The 19,992-nt window shown below is 34.2% G+C and overlaps 4 protein-coding genes across 4 annotated transcripts; 3 read left to right on the forward strand and 1 right to left on the reverse strand.

Moving 5' to 3' along the window:
- Positions 1-1,370: 1,370 nt before the first annotated feature.
- Positions 1,371-5,379, forward strand: Cbr-nhr-124 (the record flags this gene model as incomplete). The annotated part of the gene is made up of 6 exons (XM_002647846.1): positions 1,371-1,442; positions 1,585-1,693; positions 3,706-4,025; positions 4,079-4,201; positions 4,251-4,500; positions 5,090-5,379. 6 exons carry the CDS (start codon positions 1,371-1,373, stop codon positions 5,377-5,379), a joined length of 1,164 nt encoding a protein of 387 aa, XP_002647892.1.
- Positions 5,380-6,922: 1,543 nt separating this feature from the next.
- CBG23759 lies at positions 6,923-8,367 on the forward strand (the record flags this gene model as incomplete). The annotated part of the gene is made up of 2 exons (XM_002647847.1): positions 6,923-7,118; positions 8,093-8,367. 2 exons carry the CDS (start codon positions 6,923-6,925, stop codon positions 8,365-8,367), a joined length of 471 nt encoding a protein of 156 aa, XP_002647893.1.
- Positions 8,368-12,016: 3,649 nt separating this feature from the next.
- Positions 12,017-13,953, forward strand: Cbr-nhr-157 (the record flags this gene model as incomplete). Its single annotated transcript, XM_002647848.1, has 5 exons — positions 12,017-12,661; positions 12,788-12,901; positions 12,947-13,074; positions 13,603-13,727; positions 13,778-13,953. 5 exons carry the CDS (start codon positions 12,017-12,019, stop codon positions 13,951-13,953), a joined length of 1,188 nt encoding a protein of 395 aa, XP_002647894.1.
- A 3,894-nt stretch (positions 13,954-17,847) lies between these two features.
- CBG23761 lies at positions 17,848-18,283 on the reverse strand (the record flags this gene model as incomplete). Its single annotated transcript, XM_002647849.1, has 2 exons — positions 17,848-18,000; positions 18,050-18,283. 2 exons carry the CDS (start codon positions 18,281-18,283, stop codon positions 17,848-17,850), a joined length of 387 nt encoding a protein of 128 aa, XP_002647895.1.
- Between the last annotated feature and the right edge of the window lie 1,709 nt (positions 18,284-19,992).

Here is a 19,992-nt window from a genome sequence, read left to right on the forward strand (position 1 = left end):
TTTTTACAGAAAAATCTATCTCCTCTTTCAGTTTTTGATATTTCTAGGAGTTCTATAGCTCAAAAAAACCGCAATTATTTTCTCTACATTTTCTATGGATGAATTTTTAATTCGTCTGATAAAATTTTTTTTATTATCAAAAAACAACGCAAAAATGCGATTTTGTGCAATTCCATGACGTTTTTGATTATAAAAAAAGTTTTATCAGACGAATTAAAAATTCGACCATAGAAAATGTAGAGAAAATAATCGCGGTTTTTTTTTGAGCTATACTCCTAGGAATGTCAAAAACTGAAAGAGGAGATTGATTTTTTCTGTAAAAAAACTTTCAAAAATGACCATTTTTGACTTTTTTCTTTTGGAAAAGGACCATACATGAATCTATAACCACTAATTAATTTTTTAAGAATTATTTGAATCATCTTGGAACTCCACAAAATCAGATAAAAAATTCTGAAATTATGGTTTTAGACCTGCAATTGTGATCGCGCCAAACTTTTTTTTCTGTAGATCAAAAATTAATTTGCAGTTCGGAAATGTTCTGTGGGAGAGCGTGTAAAAAGACACAATGCCAATTGTTGAATATTGTTTTCATCTCCTTAGCATTCTGTATTCCTATTTTTCGCATAAAAAACTGTTCTTGTTTTTCTTTTTTTAAGAACTACCATGCTTCGAATTCTATTCTTGCCGTCTTTCTCAAACACCCAGAGAACAATGTGCCAGATCTATCCAAAAAATAGATTTTTTAATCGCATCTTCTCTGATTCTCATCCTCTGCTCTCCCAACTTTGAGCAGTTCAGAAATACGTGTGAAGCAAAAAAAATGAGCCTGAAAAGGTGTTTTTTTTGGATTTTGTACTTTTCTGCTTGTATGAAAATCTCACAAAATATTCATACATGAAAATAATACTATCCTCATGATACACTCATTGTGCTCGACATGTGATGTTACAACTTTTTTCTTCTTCGTTTTTTCCACTTTTGAGACCAAGAAAACAAGAAGCCGGGAAAATCTAACGGCTGATGTGTTAGGCACATTTGAGATCACTGGAAAATTCTCATATCACTCTTACTTGAGCGGCTTCTGACTCAATTTCATGCTTATCAGAAAAATTTTGTTCGCTCTTTCAATTGAAGCTCCGCCCTTTTTTTGAGCAGCAGGTGTGTGCGTGTGGTACATTAAGAACTCATTCAGAATATGTGTGGTAGATTAGTGGTGTCTAGAAAATACATATTCTAGGCAGAATTGAATCTGTGAATTTGGTGCTGTGAAGTACACTTGTTTTTTTCCGCTTATTTTTACTTGCTCATGGTTTAAGCGTCAAACAACTTGATAACAATTATCGCTTTCGATTTTCAGATCGGACAAAATGGCAACAAACTTGGATCGGCCGCAAACTTGTGCGATCTGTCATGGCAAGGCTTATGGCTACAACTATGACGTGAGTGATCGAATATATAGAATTTGAGATTTTGAATATGTAAAATTATCGAAATGATTTCCAATTCATCAAAGAATCTAATCGGATCCAATGAGCGGTCTTTTCAGAACTAGAATGAGTAAATGCATAATTTTGTTTGCAGGTGGTCTCATGTAACGCGTGCAAAATGTTCTTTCGAAGAGCAAACGTTGAGGGAATTGGCGAAAATTGTAAAAGTGGTGGTGGATGTTACGACGGAGATGATTTCAAGAGTAAGTTTCAGAATTTCAAGATAACTGTATGCTTTGATCTTCTGCAATGCGAATCTTTAGTTTTTTTTTGTGAGCTGCTGCCTATTAAGTTTAATATTATTTGTTCATTTAAATGCGCAAGGGCCACTAAGCACCTGTTTTTGAGTTCTTTGAAAGTATTCAGCCTAGGCTCAATGGAAAAAAAACGAGTTGTTTCTCGTATTCCAATTGATTGTAGCACAAAATTTGAACTTGATTATTAACTCTCAAAAAAACAAAAATCGAATTCTCAATTCAAATTTGTCCTTAAAAACTTTTTTTTAAACAGTATGCGTTTCGAATAAAAAACGGTTAACCTCAGTTTCTGAAGTTCAACCTCAGTTTCTGAAGTTCTGAAACTATACGTTTTCGAGATTCGGGGTATTCTGAAATTCCGCTTTTTGGAAGTTTGAAGATTCTTGGAGATTAAAAGATGAGAGACACATACCTTAGTCATTCTCTTGAAATTATGGTATCACATATTTTGCGTTATCAGACGTTAATCAAATAACGTAATTCAGTCGGCGGCTCAAAATATTTTCGTCAAAAGTTCAAATCCCCGAGAGGCTTCAACGGGGGAAAATAATATCAAATCCCAAAAATTTATAATCCTTATTGGTTTAATCTGCAGCTAGTGCATTTTCTTCGACGGAGTTTGTGCTCCCGATTTTCATTTCTACTGAGGGGATAATCGTTTGATCAGGAAGATGATGTGTAGAGAAATGAAATTTGTGCTAAATACACTATTTGTTTTTCTTGTGGGGAGAGCCGTTTGATCAGACAAGTGATGTGTGTGAAGAAGTGTAATGTTGACGCTGTCTGTAAAATCAGAAGAATCAGTAGCGAAGAAGGAAATTATGTTTCTGAACTCTCAAGAACAGGGAAGTGCAAGAAAAATTATCCCGATTTGTTTCAAACAGAGATCACGGTTTCTCCAAAAGCAAAAATTGTGGTCTCTATAGACCCTCATGAAAATTTTCTCATGTTTTTGTAGTCAAAACAGATGTGTATAGGAAGCGTTACTAGATTTTAGTTCTCAAAGTCTGAAGAATGTAGGATACGGAATACATTCAGTTTTTAGACGATTTTCGTGGGAACTTTTAAAGAGTTGAGAAATATTTGAAGTTGCTCAATGATGCTCCAAATCTGATAAAAACTATGTGGATAAAAACCAAAGAGAGTTTTGTATAAGGATTGTGAGAATAAAACTAATGAAAAGGTTTTGGATTTTGTGAATGAAACAAAAATGGCTCATGAATATTAAGATTTCCTAATTTCGGAGGCTTGGCCCGGCGGGCCTGTCATTTCACAAATTTTGAAAATTTCAAAAAACACATAAGGGGAGACCCTTATGTGATTTTTTTCGATCAAAACATTTTTTTCGAGTTTTTTGAAAATATTTTTTGATCAAACTGACAAACAATCCAAAATAACAAAAAAAATGAAGAAAATTATATTGAGAGCTCAAAATTTGGCTAAAAAATACATAATTTTTAGATACCGGGCCTTCCGGGCCGGGCCCGGGCCTCAAAAATTTCCTCAGGCCCGGAATTTTACAAGTATGGTTAAGAGTAATCCCATCCATGACCAACAAAGAAACTTTTTGAGTGCGCTGTTGGCATACCGTAGGCCAAGAAGGTGTCATCATTCCATAAAGGTTTTTTATTATTTTCCGATTTATTCCAAAAAAACTTCGGAATAATATTGATCGGCATTTTTGGAATTAAAAACTCTGAGTTCCGTTCCCAACATCCCCACTGTAAGGGGGAGGGAGTGAAGTAGAGTATTATCTTTCGAATCTAAAAAGAAATTTCAGTTTCAAACATTCTCATATTTTCTGAATTTTCGAATTTTCAAAATACCTTGATTATAAGATTATAAGAGTATTTAAAAAGATTCCCAGTTAATTTGAAAAGTTTGACAACTTGAAAATATTCAAAGCTACATAGCAAAGTTGCATTTGATGAATTATTTTCCAATATTTTTATTTTCAGAAGACCGCCCTCGCTGTCGAGCATGTCGGTACAGGAAATGCATTGCACTTGGAATGCAGCATAAATCGACCGACTCTGACGCATCTCCGTCTCCAGGGCCAGATACCCATCCTCGCCAACAAGCTAAAAAATCTATGATAGTAGCAGTAGTACAAAAACCACTGGTGACACAGGCTCATATAGATTCAAGGCTCATTCAACAGATGTTGGTCCTTCATCATACGCGAAGAGAAGTTTACCTTACAATCAACATATGTGAAGATCCCAGCTTCTTAGATTTGGTACTTGAAGGTTCCAATTTATCAAAGTACAAACGACCGGTACGCATTCTCACGAATGTCACAACTTTTCCAAATCCTTTAAAATGTTTTAGCAACCAATCGAATGGGAGAAAACAGAACGAAAATTAAAACCATGGGGCTCTTTGGGTGTTTTGCTGATCGTCGAGATTGTGAAAGCCATGTCTTTCTACGAAGAACTCCTACTTTCAGATAGGGTTAGTTTTTTGAGCTTTTTCAAGGCTACATTTCACTAATAACTTTTAGGTGATTCTCCTGAAAAATGTGGCTTTTAAAAGCCATCATCTCTCAATTGCATTCGATTCGTTCATGGCAAAAAAGGGGAGAGTGCTTGCCCCAAATGGAGAAGAAATGTTCCCAGATCAGCTTTTCCAAATTGCCGAGTGCTACGATATCATAATGGACCTGCTGACATCACCTATGCAACCACTTTTAGAGCTGAATCTCACTGAAAATGAATATTTGCTGCTGAACATGATCATGATTTGTAATCCAGGTCAGTTGACATTAAAGTTTTGAGGAAATTTGAAATTGATAGAAAAAACCGTTTTGTCAAAATCTGTATTTTTTTAATGTCAAACATTAAAATGGTTAGTTGTTTACATTTAAAAAAAACAAAGCTGAGCCACTAAAACAACAACCAGAATCATGAATAAGCTCAAGTTTTGGGTTTGAACTCTGATATTTTCAGAACACCGTTAAACCTGTATTAGAAATGCAACTTTAATTGAAGAACGCTACTATAAAAAAAATTATCTGAAGTTACTTTGCAACAAAAAAAGGCCAGGTTTTACAGTGTTTGAAACCTCGGAACGTGATACTTTCCGTTTTATAGTATTCTGAAACTATGAGGTTCTAAATGTAAAGCGTGTTGGTTTTGAATTTCTGAATATTTGACAATCTAATCTAATGAAATCCAAAATCTGCTACACGGAGTTTTTCGAAGTTACTTCCTAGGTATTGAAATTTGAAAGATTGCAGTCAAAATTTGGTTGAATACTTTCTTATTTATTTTACAATTGTCTAACCCACACGTCCCTGTCATTTTTTCTCTATCCGTATTTGTGATTTTTGTCCAATTGCAGCACTTTCGGGACTTTCTCCATCCGGTCAGGAGATTCTATCAAAGGAGCAACAGGCTTATGCTAAACTACTTCTTCAAGTCTGTATGATGCGAGATCCTAGGGAAGGACCAGCAAGATACGGAAAAATTTTGGCAGTCATTGAAAAGCTGGAACGTCAAAAGGATGTGACACATCGAGTGGTTCACACTCTTCGAAGAAAATGGAAACCAGATTTTCATTTTTCTGGAGTGTTAACGGAAGCTTGTCGCTTGGATTCCGACAGACTACCCTATATGAAAACTGAAATTTAGAACTCCCAATAAATAACATGTTTGTATGATTTCCGTTACATTTGTGTTCAATTTCATCAACTTTGAGAAAAAACCGGTGTTTTTGAGGCAATGAATAAAGTTTTCTGAATGTCCTTTTTTCCGTAATCTGATTTTCGCATGATAATAATGACGATATGATGTAGTGCTTTGTAATTGCATGTTTTTCAAATAGTTTTTAATGTGGAATGGGTTGTAAAAACTGTTTCGATAGTTTGAAGTAGTGGTCTACAGAACGGCCATAGCCCGCGGCGGTACTGTTATCCACAGCCATGCTTGTACGTATCACAAAGTATTCATTATGAACATTCTCGAAAACAAATATAGAGTAAAATTTTTTTAGAAAAGTTTATTTTTTTTCCTAATATGTACCAATTATGCACATATTTCCATACTCAAGAAATTTTAAAAAAACTGATAAAAGATTTTTTGAAATGTCCAAACATTTTTTTCCTTGTTTCAGAGTTTATAAAAATTATTATTCCACTTCTGGAAAACCGTTTTTTCTCCAAAAATGAACATAATTATCTTCCAAACAGAATTTTTTTGAGGTTTTAGTTTCTTGAAACCAATGAATTCTGATATTTTATAACATTTGAGTTTACTGATTGCTTAATTTTTAATTTTAAAAATTTCCGAATCCGTTTATTGAATTCCAATAAGTCGAAATTTGAAGATTAATAATTAGAAAATGATTTGAAAAATATCTCAAAAAATTCTAGAAAGTTCCAGAAGTTTCCAGAAAATTCCAGAAAACTCAAAAACCTTCCAGAACATTACAGGACATTCTAGGAAGTTCCGACCATTCCAGAAAAATTCCGGAAAGTTAAGGGAAGACTTCAGAACACAAAGAAAGTGTCGAAAAATCTCCTGAAAATTTCAAGTCATTCTAAAAAGTTCCAGGACGTTCTAGAACAATCCGGGAACTTACAGAAATTTCCAGAAGTTTCCGAAAAATTCCAAAAGTTTTCCAAACATTCCAGAAAATTTCAAAAAATTCTAGAACGTTCCAAAAAATTCTAGAAAATTCCAAAAAATTTCAAAAATGTCTAGAACTTTTTCAATATTTACTTTTCTCTATAATAATACAGGTCTTGCAACCTCTTCCCTATACTTTCAGTGTAATCTAGAACTATAGGCTTTGATAAAATGATGTATAAGTATTCGAAATACAGAAAACCCGAACATTTGAAAAACTCTGAAAATGCAGATGTTCGAAAATTGGTAAATCTGTCATGAAAAAACTCGGAAACTAGTAAATTCAGAAAATCGGATATTTGAATTCAGTTATCGTGTTTTCACTAAGAACCGATAAGACTTAATGGAAATTACTAGAAAATTGGAAAAAATACGTCTTCAATAACCAAAAAAACAAGTGGCTTAGCCAGGGTGGGATTCTATCAGATGTAGCCATAAATTAGATATGGACCCCTATTGAGAAAATCTAAAATTTGAAAATTTAAATACTTTGGAGTCGCTCGAAAAGTAAGAAATTCAGAAATTATTAATTCAAGTGTAAGATACAATGAACGGAAGCCAGGAGGTTGAGCCCCCGTCAGGGGGCTCAAACCGACTGGTCTTTACTAATAAAAAATTAACGATTTTTTCCAAGAGATCCATTGCAATAGACGTATTAAATTATGACCACCTTATTGAAAAATTGATCTCAAGAATTCGTTTACATATCTGTCAGAAACAATGCCTCAGCCCCTGCGTTAGAAGTGAGCTCATAAGGCCGCCAGGCCGCCAAAACCGCATCATTTACCCAAACCAAAAACCGTGACTCTATTTCAAACAGCCTTGATATGACAATAAACGTGTTTTTGGGTGCTTTTTTTCGTTTGTTCTGTTCTGCAGGTGAAAAACGGACGTTTTTCTCTGAAGGGTGAAAAATCAAATAAAATAGTTATGTAATTTGCAGAAGCTTAAAATCAATTTGACAATTTTTCAGATTACCGAAATTATTAGAGTTTCAGGTTACTTTTTTAAATTATATATCATTAGTTTTCTTGACTTTAGATAATCGGTGTTTCAAAAAAAAAAGTATCTTTCAATTCTCATAATTCCAAAATTCTGAAACGGGCTGAAGTTTTACAGCTACGAATTCTGAATCATAGAATAAATGTTTTTGGAAATTTAATTTATTATCCTTGTCAGAGAAAAAAAAGGTTGAGTCGAAGTGTATGCGATGTTTGTAAACAAATATCTGAAAGCGTAAACAACCGGAAACAGTTGAAACGAGTGCGACAGTAACCCGGCGGGAAAATGTTAAATTTACCTATTTTTTAGTTTGTCTCATATTTTGCAGCAAATTTCGTCGAATATGGTTTGTTTTTCATTGTTTTTTGCGGTGTTTTAAAATATATTCGACGAAATTTGCTGCAAAATATGCGAAAAGCTAAAAAATGAGTAAATTTAATATTTTCCCGCCGGGTTACTGTCGCACTCGTTTCAACTGTTTCCGGTTGTTTACGCTTTCAGATATTTGTTTACAAACATCGCATACACTTCGACTCAACCTTTTTTTTCTCTGACAAGGATAATAGCAACATAGTAAGAATAAAAATTATTCTGAACCTAGTTTTTATGAATATTTCGACTCTAAACGTTATGCGACTATTTAACAGAATTTTCGCGGAAATTTGAAAGTTAAATGTCAAAAACAAAACAAGTGACTAAAACCATCAATTTTCAGGTCTCACCGGACTCTCGTTATCTGCTCAATCCATTGTCTCTAAACAACAATTAGATGCAACACGACTTTTGTTCCAGTTATGTATGCATGAAGATCCAATAGAAGGACCTGGAAGATTCGGGAAAATCTTAGGAATAGCGGAACATCTAAATAAACAAAGAAAAATAATGAGAGATCTGAATGCCGCATTAAGGCTGAAGAAAAATATTATTTATGTTCCAAAAGTGTTACGAGAGCCTTGCAATATCGAAAATGATGAGCCGGAATGGTCTTAGTAATATTTTTGTTGGTTTCTAAATCTTGTTATTCTGTTCTTTTTTATTTTTCAAAAACTTTTTAGCTGTTTTCAAAATAGTTGAAAAAATGATTTAATGTAATTTTTAACTAACAATAAATTTAAAAACCTTTTTTTTGCAGTTTTCCCCGAAAAACAATCTGATTTAACGCGCACATAATTGTTACATTGACAGATCAAAAAACGTGCGGATTAGCAATTTCTACTAGTTCAAGTTAATTCGAAGTACATAATCTTGTGTTGAACACAAACTATGAAAATTTAGATTTCTGTTTCTTTATGGATAACGCATGAAATCAGATTGACCGCCATCCAAGAAATCAAGTTCTGCATAGAGTTGCTAAGATGGATTTGCGGTTTCTATAAAGTTTCCCTATCATTGGAAAAAAGCGAGCTCGATATGTATATTTTTACCTCGTTCGAAAATAGTAAATGCCAGTCGGTTTGAGCTCCCTGCCGGGGGCTCAACCTCCTGGCTTCTGGTAACTGTATCTTGCACTTGAATTCTTAATTACAAAAGTTTCCCACTTTCCGAGTATTTTTATTTTCAAATTTTATTCCTAATCGACAATTTTCCAAATTTCTAATGTCTCGAAATTTGAACTAAGATTTACCAATTCTGGGGTTTCTTAAATCATTCAGTTTTTCCGAACTTTTGAATTTGGATGACTAAACTTTTGAAGTTTTAAAATCCGGAATAATTCAATTCCTAATATTTTGAAATTCAGGATATTTTCAGTAATCGATTTTTTTGTTTCCCTGGATTTTCTGATTTCTTATTGTCGAGATTTCTAAATATCTGGTGCTTAGAATACCCACCTTTTTCTCTATTTCTGACTTTTTGGTTTTAGATGACTCAAAATATAGGGAAGGGGCTACAATATCTGAATTCTCCTTTTGTCAGCGCTCGGCAGTCCATGACTACATACCACACACCACTATAGGAGTCCCACGCCCCTTTGAGTTATTCAAGTTAATGTCCGAGACGGACACACACACACACACACACACACACGCAGACACACACACAGAAAAGTTTCCTTAGTAAGAAGTAGATTCTGCGTTTTCGAAATTAGTTTGTCAATTTTTCTCGCATTTGTGATGGAAAAGTAGGATTTCGAAAATTCCGAAATGCTGAATTTTTAAAAACCGGAATATTTCAAAATTCTGTTTGATTAGCAATCGCAAAATTCTGAGATTTCGATATTCAAAAATTTTAAGACTGCGAAATTTCGACATATCTAAAAATTTTGAAAAGACAATTCCAAACATCCCTGCTCTTATAATGCTTGTCACTTTTTTCAGACCCTGTAGGAGCCTAAAAATCTTGTTCATCCCGGACGTGGCCTTTTTGTCCAGAGGACCCTGATATTGAGAGAAAGAGAGAAACAAAGAACTAATACTCTTACCAATGAACCAAAATTCTTCAAATAATAATACCAATCATCTTAAAATCTTAAGAGAATACCATACGAAATATTCAGAAACTCGCTGCCATTTTCCTATTGGAAAATAATAAAGTTGAATTTTTGAGAAAAAGTGCATTTTTTATGAAAAATGCTTATGAATATGGCCTCAGAAGATGTTTAAAGTATTTAAAAATATTTCGCATGTTCAAGAAAATACTCTATAATTCACATTTCCAGTCAGCCACAAGATGAAAATTTAAGTTAATCACGAAAAAAACAAAATTTTCAAAAATTTCAATTTTGGAGATTTGATCCCAATTGTTTGTAGGAAGCACATAGATAGGCCTAAAAATCATTTTGTAAAATTTCCTGATGTTTTAGTGAGTATATCATAAAAACCATTTCAATTTTCAAATTGTTTCATTATCCGATAATTTTTTTTTGAAAATACAACAGCAACCGAAAATGAATTTCTCTAAAAACTAGACTAGCAAGATGTGCAAAAACAGATTTTGATTGTAGTCATTGAGATTGTGAATCGCATTCATTACTTTTTCTTTTTAATTGAGTATTTTTTCTTTCTGACCTCATATGCTATCTAAAAAAATTTTCTGGATTTTCTTCTTTTTCTTCTTAACAGCCAAACACTCAAAATAGCTCATTTCAGATACTTTGTTCTGAATCACCTGCGCACTCTATTCTTCACACGATTCTCACTAAAGTTCATTCCTTCTCTACACTCTAGCCTAATCCAATTTTATTTAGGTGGTTTGCACGTAGTCAAGAAACCCTTGGATCATATAATACTTCTTAAGGCGAGCTTGTCAAAATTTTATTTACCAAAAATAAAATGAGCAATTTGTCTTTCTTATTCGAGCGTTCTAAGTTGACTAAATTCGAAATAGAAAATTTTAGCATTCCAATTTTTATTTTGTACAACTTTGCCAGTAGAAGTGTTTTTAAATTAATTTTTCAGAAAATAGTGTGTTTCACAACTTTAAAAATATTTAAAACTTTTGTATAATTTTTGCCAATTTTGAGATTGCTAGATCAAAAATAGAAACGTACACTAATTCAAGCTAATTCAAAATGAATAATCTTATTTCGAGCACAAACAACAAAAATTTGGATTCCTGGTTCTTTATGGATAGCTCAAAATCAGATCAACCACCACCCAAGAAAATTCATATTGTGACAAATATAGTTATTTAGATCAACTTCCAGTGTTTTATAATACAATTTCCCGGTTAATTGAACAATTTTTTTTAAATTCGTTTTCCAATTTTTTTCTTTTTCTTTCGCCTTTGGAATTTTTTTATTTTGATTTTGGGGAATATCTTCGTTAATTAGAATATGAATTTAGGTATCCAAAGCATTCCGAAATTTGTTAGACGTATGATTTTTGCCTTCTGACAAAAATGTCATTAGACGAGACCAAAAACAAGATCATCCAAGAGTATCATCGTAGATAAGAATGATAATCCTCACTGAACAAAATTTTGTTAGATTTCTGACATATACAGCGTTGACAGATTGTGGAGTAATCGTAACTCTCTGTATATTATTTTTCATACAAACATTTGAATTACGAAAACCTAATTTGCTTAATTTTCAAAAACATGTTTCTGTAAAAAATTATTTCAAAAAGGGTCTATTCTTTTAAAATCAGGAATCATACTCTGAGACTTTTTTTTCCTTTTTTAGCTTCAGAGATAATATCACAAAAATTGTTTCAAGGTTCTGAAACTTTTTTGTCCGATAAAAATAATATTTTGAGAAAAACAACGGCCGATTTTCGAAATCAGAATTTATCGAAAATTTTCAAACAAACAAAAAATGCAAAAAGATCATAATTGTAGTAATCGAGGTTTTGATTCCCATTCATTACTTCTTTTTCATTTTTCAGTTTTTTTCGGCTTTAATTCATATTCTGTATTATAAAAATTTTTGAGCTTTTGAAATTTGGGGTCAACAGCTCTTGGAGTATTCTTGATACAGATTTTGCCGTTAATTTTTTTCTCTTTTGCCTTTTTATTTTTTGGCAGCAACACTCCAAAAATATCTCATTCCAGATACTTACTTGTAAACCACCTGCTTTCTCTATCTGGTTTGCTGGAGTCCTGGCAGGAGTCCACTCATTCTCTACACTCTAGCCTAATCTGATTTTCCTGAAGGTGTTTTGCTTGTCAAGCCAAGATTGCCAAAGATTTATTTGACCAAATGGGCGACATCTCTCCAGCCTTATCTGAATATTCACTTATCTCGGAACCATCTCCATATACTGACTATTCAACATCTTTCGTCAATTCCAGCTTTCTCCCCTTTTCAGGAGCCCCTTCGAGCCCCAGATCTTTCAATTCTCTATTTTCCTTTGTTTTTCCTGACACGTCTCCCTCTTGTTCGAAGACATCTCAGTCCCCGACAAATTCAGTTTTTCCAACATGTTCTAAAACCACACTCGTTCCCATGGAAAACTCCTTCCGAAAGTGTGTAATATGCAAACGTCCAGCATTCAGTCACAATTATGGTGTCCTTTCCTGTGACGCTTGTAAAATGTTTTTTCGACGCGTCGTGACCCTCAATCGAGATTACCAGTGCAAGAAGGGTGGGGCATGTACACCGAAGGAAAAAACAACAACTTGCAAAGGATGCCGATTTAAATTGTGCCAAGATTCGGGAATGACTTTTCAACCCAATTTTATGGATTTGAAGGACACGGATCAAAAAATTGATGTGACTAACATTCTTGGAGTACTGTTGTTTTTGGATGCCAGGAGAAGTAAACAAATGAAAACACAGTTCACAGATGAGAATTTCTCATTGGTTCAGGTCTTGGAGAATAGAAGAATGAAATTGAAGGCAAGGGTAAGTGAGCAGCGAATTCTTTGTTTAATGTTTTTGATTTTGATCAAATTGAATAACCAGATTTTGCGATCCAATATTTCTTCGTGAATTTTTCCGCATTTCCTATAAACTCCAAAAAATTTCCAGAGAGTTCAAAACTTGACTAGCCATGACTGGTCCTTTTTTGGGATTTACACCTCTATCGAATTTTTCATGTCGTTAGATTTTATGGCAGATGAGCGTTTGCAAACAAAAGATAAGGTGAGAATTCGTAACGAAAACGAAATAACCCGAGGATTTTTTCAGAAAATTCTTATAAGCAGTTTCTGCGTCAAAGCATCGTTATTTGCCAGTGCTATGAGAGCAGTGAAGGAGAAGCGAGATAAGCTGATGACTGTTGACGGGAAGGATGTTTATCCGGATGAAATTATGAAGTAAGTTTATTTTATTCGTTTTATTTTTTTTTGGGTATTTTTTTTTATACTTACTGTTGCATGATAACCTATAAAAATCAAATAAAAATAATTTTTAGTTAAAACGGGAGAAGTGAAAACTGAATATTAGTGTTAGTGGTTGGCAGAATTTAATTAAAAAATCATTCAGATCAGAGTCGCATGCCGTTAGACCTGTAAAAAACTTGTCCCCATATGTTTAAATATTGAACATTCAACATGGCTGTCGGCTTTTTGATATATTCTGAAAACCAGAAAACCAGAAAAACAGGCCTAAAGTGATCTTTGTTTGTGTTGTTTCGTGTTTCTTTTTTCTTCGCACCAATCTTTTTTTTATCTCATTAAAAACCTTTTTGTATGATCACATTTAGAAGTTATTTTTACCACAGGATCACATTCCTAAACACCTCTCTAATTTTTCTTCCTGGTTTTGCGTCATGCTAAACTTATCAAGAGTTCAGAAAACAAAATTTAAGCTCAATGTGATCAGTAAAAACTCTTTCTTTACAGATTCAAACAATTTTCTCTGGAATTCCTGAAACGAATTAGAAGTCTTCTAGTTGCAAAAATGATTGAACTGAGATTGACAAATGAAGAATTTGTTTTGTGCAATGTGATACTTTTCTGCAACCCAGGTAAGTTTTTTTGAGACCAAAAAAAAGCACAAGGGAATTCTTTATTTCAGCGCTTCTGATAACCGGAACAGATCAAGATGTGATTGTCGACAACAGAATGCGTATACATCAGCTCTTCTGGAATACTGTAACCTGGCATACGGGAAAAATGGACCATCAAGGTTCACGGATCTTTTATCCTTATTCCACGTCATCAACAAAAATTTTGAAGATGTGCAGGCAATGACCGTAATTTTCAAGCTGTGTTCTCCACAAACTATATACCGAAGAATTGTGACGGATGTAATTTGAATTTTTGTTTGAAAGTGTACATTTGTGACCGAGCGTATACCAAAATATTTGTATTGTCAAAGTAACAGTTGCTAAAATTTTTTTTTTAATAAGCAAAATTGGAAATGATGAAGATGTTTAACATTAATTTGAGCACTTGACTTCATTATGTAATTATAAAAAATTTCAAAATGTATTCTAACAGAAAATATTTCTAATAAATTATACTTTTCAATATTCCTACTAAATCAATTGAATCAAAATAAAATTATAAAAATGCATCACTAGCCTGAAAATTCACGTATCGGATAATTTCTGATTTTTGTGATTTTTTCCGAAAATCTGGAACAAATTTAAAAAACGATCACGAATGTGAAATCTCAGTCGGTTTACGCCCCTTCGGGGCTCAACCTCCTGGCCTCCGGTTACAGTTCTCGTAATCTCATAAACAAATTTCTTAACTTTTCCGGAATATTTTTCTCAAAGTTTTTTTCAAGGCTATATTTGGAAATCTGGAAGTTTGGAAGTTCAGAGTTTCAGAAATTCCTAAAACAGAAATTCAAAAATTTTTTAAGTTAACATTTCTGAAATCAAGATATTCGAACAACTCATAGTTTTAAAATACATTTGGAAGTTCAGAGATTTTTCGAAAATTCAGGATAAAAAAATCGGAAATTGGGAAATTGAGAAAGTCTTTACTTTAATCTCTGCAAAACCTCGAAGGTTCTGAAAATTGAAAATTTTCAAGTTCGACTTCAGTTCATTTCTGAATCTCCCGGATTTCCGGTTTTATGACTCTTCAATTTTTTTCTAATCTTCGAAAAAACTTTATGAATGAAAAAAGCCGTCGAAATTCTAAGTTTCGAAAATTTGGAAACTCAGAACTCAACTTCTGAAATCCTGAATTGCTGAACTCTCAAGTTTTCAACTTTTCTTATTTCTGAACTTTCGGAATTTTAAGTGTCTAAACTTCTGATTTTCTTAAATTGATAATTTCAAAAATTATGAAGTGAAGAAGGTCGGAAGCTAAGAAATTGAGTTCAAACTTAGAGATTTAGATTTGAAATTTCAGTAAACTAAAATTTTCCCATCTCAAATATGAGAGAATAGATTTTCTGAAATTTCCGAACTTCCCGAACTTCCACTTAACGAGCTGCTGGATTTCCGCATTTCCGCATTTCCGGATTTCCGGGCTTCTGACTTTTTCTCCAAACCCAGGAAATTGTAAGTTTGAAAGTTTTCGAACTAACAATCCCATAAAACTAACTTGAAAATCTAGTAATCCTGAGACTCAGAAATTTAGTAAATCGAAAATTTGGAAATTTTCAAGTTCGGATTTTTAGGATCTCAGTAATTGGGAAATTGAAAACATCAAAATTCCAGAGTCCAACGAAGAGTTAGAAAATTATTTTTTCCTAAATTCAAAATAACACGGTTTTTTCTGAAAACGCATACTTAATCTTAAAAACATGTTTGCTCATTCTTAGAAATTTGAAAAAAAAACTTCTGGGTAAATGGTGACTCGGAAAAATCTGAATAAGTTTGCAATTTCACTAAATTTTTCTATCAATCTGAAACGAATATATATGTGATAAAATATTGAAATGCCTTTTACCGAAGTGTTCAAACCGATGAAAAAATCTATCGCACACATTCTCTTTCACTTCTTCCCTTTGTTCAAACAACCAAAAAGAAATTCGATAACTGTCGGACTCGAACCCGCACAGCGCGCTAAAGTGAAGCGCGTTTACGGCTATACCATGGGTTACCACAGCAAAAGTTGTAGAAATTGTGTACACGTGTGTGGGTTTTCCTCGCCTTTTCCCCACTCGCTCTCCTTCCTGATCCTCAACGGAAAGTTGGGGCATCTAATTAGACACATTTCTGATCTATCTGTCCAGGTTTCAGCTCTATCGGTTAACTTTGAGTGGGAACACACACACATACACACGCACATACGGAATCTGGTGAATGTTATTAGTAATGATAACTTTGTAAATATTATTAGAGAGTCTTTAACCTTTTTTGAACAAATAGTACCTCATTCAGGTACGATTCTGTATAAGGTGTAAGGGTCTGCAAGACCCTTATTACTCGGTTTCCCATGTAATCGGTTCTACTGTTTCTAGTCTGATTCCTTAGCGCCACGACGTGCCTTTCTCTCTGGACTTTGCCCCAAGAGTCATGAAATACCATTCTTACATGTGACATATTGGCTCTAAGAGATCAAGATAGAGATTCCCAATCCTCCAGTCCCTCTACAGTCTCTAAACCCTGAATCATCCCGAATTCCAATGACGATTCCCATCGCCCCCACGGCTGCAGAAGCTCTAGGCAGCGGCTCTCCAAGATCTACACCATCTCTTATTAAATTCCTCATTTTCCATTATCTATTTGTCAGCATTTCTGTAATCCCGCCCCAAATTCCATTTATTCCCCGTTTGTATATAAGCCCATTCATGTAACCCTAAAGTCACGATTACACCTTATTCTTTTGTACAGGGCACAAGTCGCCCTTTTCCCCTAAACCAAACCTAAGATTAGAGAATAAACCTATTTCATATCCATGAACTCTTATTAAGGTATGGTTGTTTAAAATATCAACTAAAAGCTGTCAGATGTTCAGAAAAAGATTTGTTATTATCCATTATTATTCATGTCTAGGTTAAGAAATATCAATTTTATGTCACCACGTCCCTTTTTGTCTATTCATTGTCATTTCTGGAAGTTGGAAGTCACTAGAGATTTCAACTAGGATCGGATGTATTAGTTATCTTTCAGGCCCTTTCTCAGATCGTTTCGCAATTTAAACTGGTCAATATTTGATACTTTTTATGTTTTTATTTCTTTTCAGGAATTATTCTACAATATTTAATCATTCTCCACTCAAAAAGGTGGCTCTCTGTAATCTTCGAACACTGATTTTATGAATTGTGTCCCCCTTGAAAGCTTAAACCAGCATACGCATGGTTAGCTTTCAGTCATCCTGGCAGGGCCAGTTACTGAATTTTCATACTATTTTCCATACTTGTCACGGGCCGGGCCGGGCCGAGCCAAACTTGAAAATTCTCCGGCCCGGGTCAGGTTCTGAAATTTCCAAACTCTGCTTTTTTGTAAGTTTTCGAAGTTTTCATTAAATTTTGGATAATTTTCAAAGGTCCGATACTTTGAAAAGAGTGGATTATTCCAGGAAGTTCTTTTCCATGTGAGATTCCATGAATTTTTATTAAAATTTTTCCAAAAATCAGCTACCCGGGTCGACCGGGCCGGGCCAAAAAAAATTTTTTCGGAAGGCGGAAGTTGAAGTCGGAAGCCAAAACTTCTGACATAAATGGTGTTGATAAGCCTACCGCCCGCTGCGATTTTTTGTCTAGTGTGTAGAAAAAAGGTATCCCCCGATACCTAAGCGCTTTCAATGGAGAGGAAAGCGGATGTTTCTGAAAACATTTTTCAAGTGTTTATTTTTGTAGAAGTTAGTTGAATTCCGGAATCAGCTCACAGAAAAGAACAGAAACCAGGAAAAGGATCGTGTTCCACCTTTATTCAACTTAATATCCGAGGAGCAGAACAAGACAACATTCAAAGAAGAACCGCGGAGAAGGCCGAGAAAAAACTTTGAAAACCGAGGACACCGGAGAACTGTTTTTCCTGAAACGCTTCATTCAGACATTTGCTGCTCAACAGATTTATTTTATTCACGATTCCAGAAAAAAATACAAAAAATTGAATAAAAAGGAGATAAGGAATGAGATTAATCAGAATCGGGTTGTGTTTAAAAAGATGAAGAAGATGTTTGAAGAAGATGAAGAAGTGTTGAGTCGAGCGTCACCGGAAACGTTGCAGGTTGAGTTTAGAGGAGAGCTCCATTGACGAGGTTGTAGTAGTCCGGGGCGATGGTGTAGTTGCGGGCCTTGAACTCATAATAGCTGAACGGATAATTGCACATGTTTGCAAAACAAGTGCAGACGTAGACGTTGTACTTCTCTCCGAATGCGTTCATCTTCTGCAAATATTTACAATTAAGATTTTATTTTAATTTCTGGTCAACAAACCTGGAGTTCGCAGTCCTTGTTGCTGGTGACATGCCACATTTTTGCAGCACGGGATGGGTGGATGGACTGTCCGCCGTGTGCCGATGAAGACTCGGCCGGATTATAAATACTGTAGCAGAAGCGCTGATGGTGTTTGACATCAACGACGTTGGTGTAGCGGTCGAGGGAGTGGCACGATAGCCCCATGGCGACGGCTCCAAGCATTGAGATGATGGCGAGTTTGAAGATGAGCATCTTCAAGAGGTAGAACGAGAGGTAGGGGAGAGGTGATGAACGATGTCAGTTGAACGACAGAGGTATGATAAGAAGCTTCCAGCCAGCCCTTTTATACGGATGAACTCCGCCCATTTTTCTTTCAGAAAACTGCTTGACTTTTTTTTCTTCATGTCTCCGCCCATTTTCAGATCTCGAATACATACTTTGTATTGCTCCGCCCATACCACAAGATCAAACAACATCATCGGAATAAAAGAGATGAAATAAAATTCTGATATGCTTCAGAATCAAATGGATGAATAATCTAAAATTGGAGTTTTTCATTATTACCTGTACTAGAAATAGAGGGTTCTAGTGATGGCGTGGTAAGAAGACACGTGAAGCTACTCTGTGAAAGACACATGAAACTACTCTGTCATCGTAAACGCTCTAATACAAACTTAACCTAAAACTCTTTAAGCTCAATTATCTCAGTTTTTTTTTTGAAAAATATTGAAAAGATGTCAAGTTACCAACTTTTTATAAGTTTACCAATTTCAGATATTTTCCATATACTGAAATAATTGATCTCAAAAATTGCTTATAGTGAGGTTTTGTAACAGAGCAATCTGTAGGATTTGGTATGAGCGATTCTGCGTTAAAAACACATAGCGTGGTTCAGTAAAATATTTTACAGATGTTAGTTCATGGAAATCTAAAAAATGAGAACGTTCATTTCATTCTTATATTTTCATTGAAAACAAAAAAAATTCAAATGTGTCTTCAGAATGGAAACAATGCAAGTTTTTGTGAAACCAGTGAAACCAAGTCAAACCTTTTATTGATCAAATCATTCCAACAAAGAAAGCCTTGAAACTCAAGAACAGGAAATGAAAACTTCAGAAAATAAGTTGTATAAGTGTTACTTTTGTTTATTTTCAATGCACGTTGCGGCCAAAATATTATTTAAAATCGCATCGTCGGTCGAGCAGCAAAAACCTTACGGTATTTTTCAAATTAATACATGCGCCTTTGAACCGTACCTTACAAGTATTTTAATTTATACAGTTTTCCCTCAATTTCTTGCTCGTTTGTGTCAATTGTTGTTCTTATAATTAATATCCCTTGTAAGATACAAAAACAGTCATTTATGTTCCCAAAACTAAATACTTGTAAGGTACGGTTTAAAGACGCATGCGTTGATTTGAAAAATAACGTAAGATTTTCGCTGCTCAACCGGCGATGCGATTTTAAATAAATTTTCGGCCGCAACCTGCATTGAAACAACAGTAATATTAACTATATTTTCACAAAGACAAATGACAAAAACGTAATTTTCAAGTCGAAGTATTCCCAACTTCCACTCTCAAAAAAAAAACGGAATTTTCCGTAGTTTCGACATTCTGAAAAGGTATTTTGAAAATTTTCGGAATCCAACAATTCTGAACGTTGAAAAAATTCGAACTTTCTGATTTTCTCAAATCATTTCCCTCTTTCACAATTACACTATTTTCTTCATTTTATTTCTTGCTCGTGTCGTATTTAAATCGTACGGTCTATTCTCATTTATTTTTGACTATCATGCCCCGACGATTTTTCTGTGCTGGCGTACCAACGTCACGGGACGAAAATGTGATTTTTTTTTTTGATGACAAATCCTGTCAGATACAAATGTATTTTTGGTTTTTTTTTCGGAGAACTACAAAAGATTAGTAAATGTTTAAAAGGATTTCAAGGTTTCAACTGAC

Source organism: Caenorhabditis briggsae (assembly GCF_000004555.2).
Source record: "Caenorhabditis briggsae AF16 supercontig from assembly CB4, cb25.NA_037, whole genome shotgun sequence".
In the NCBI taxonomy this organism is placed as follows: Eukaryota; Metazoa; Nematoda; class Chromadorea; order Rhabditida; family Rhabditidae; genus Caenorhabditis; species Caenorhabditis briggsae.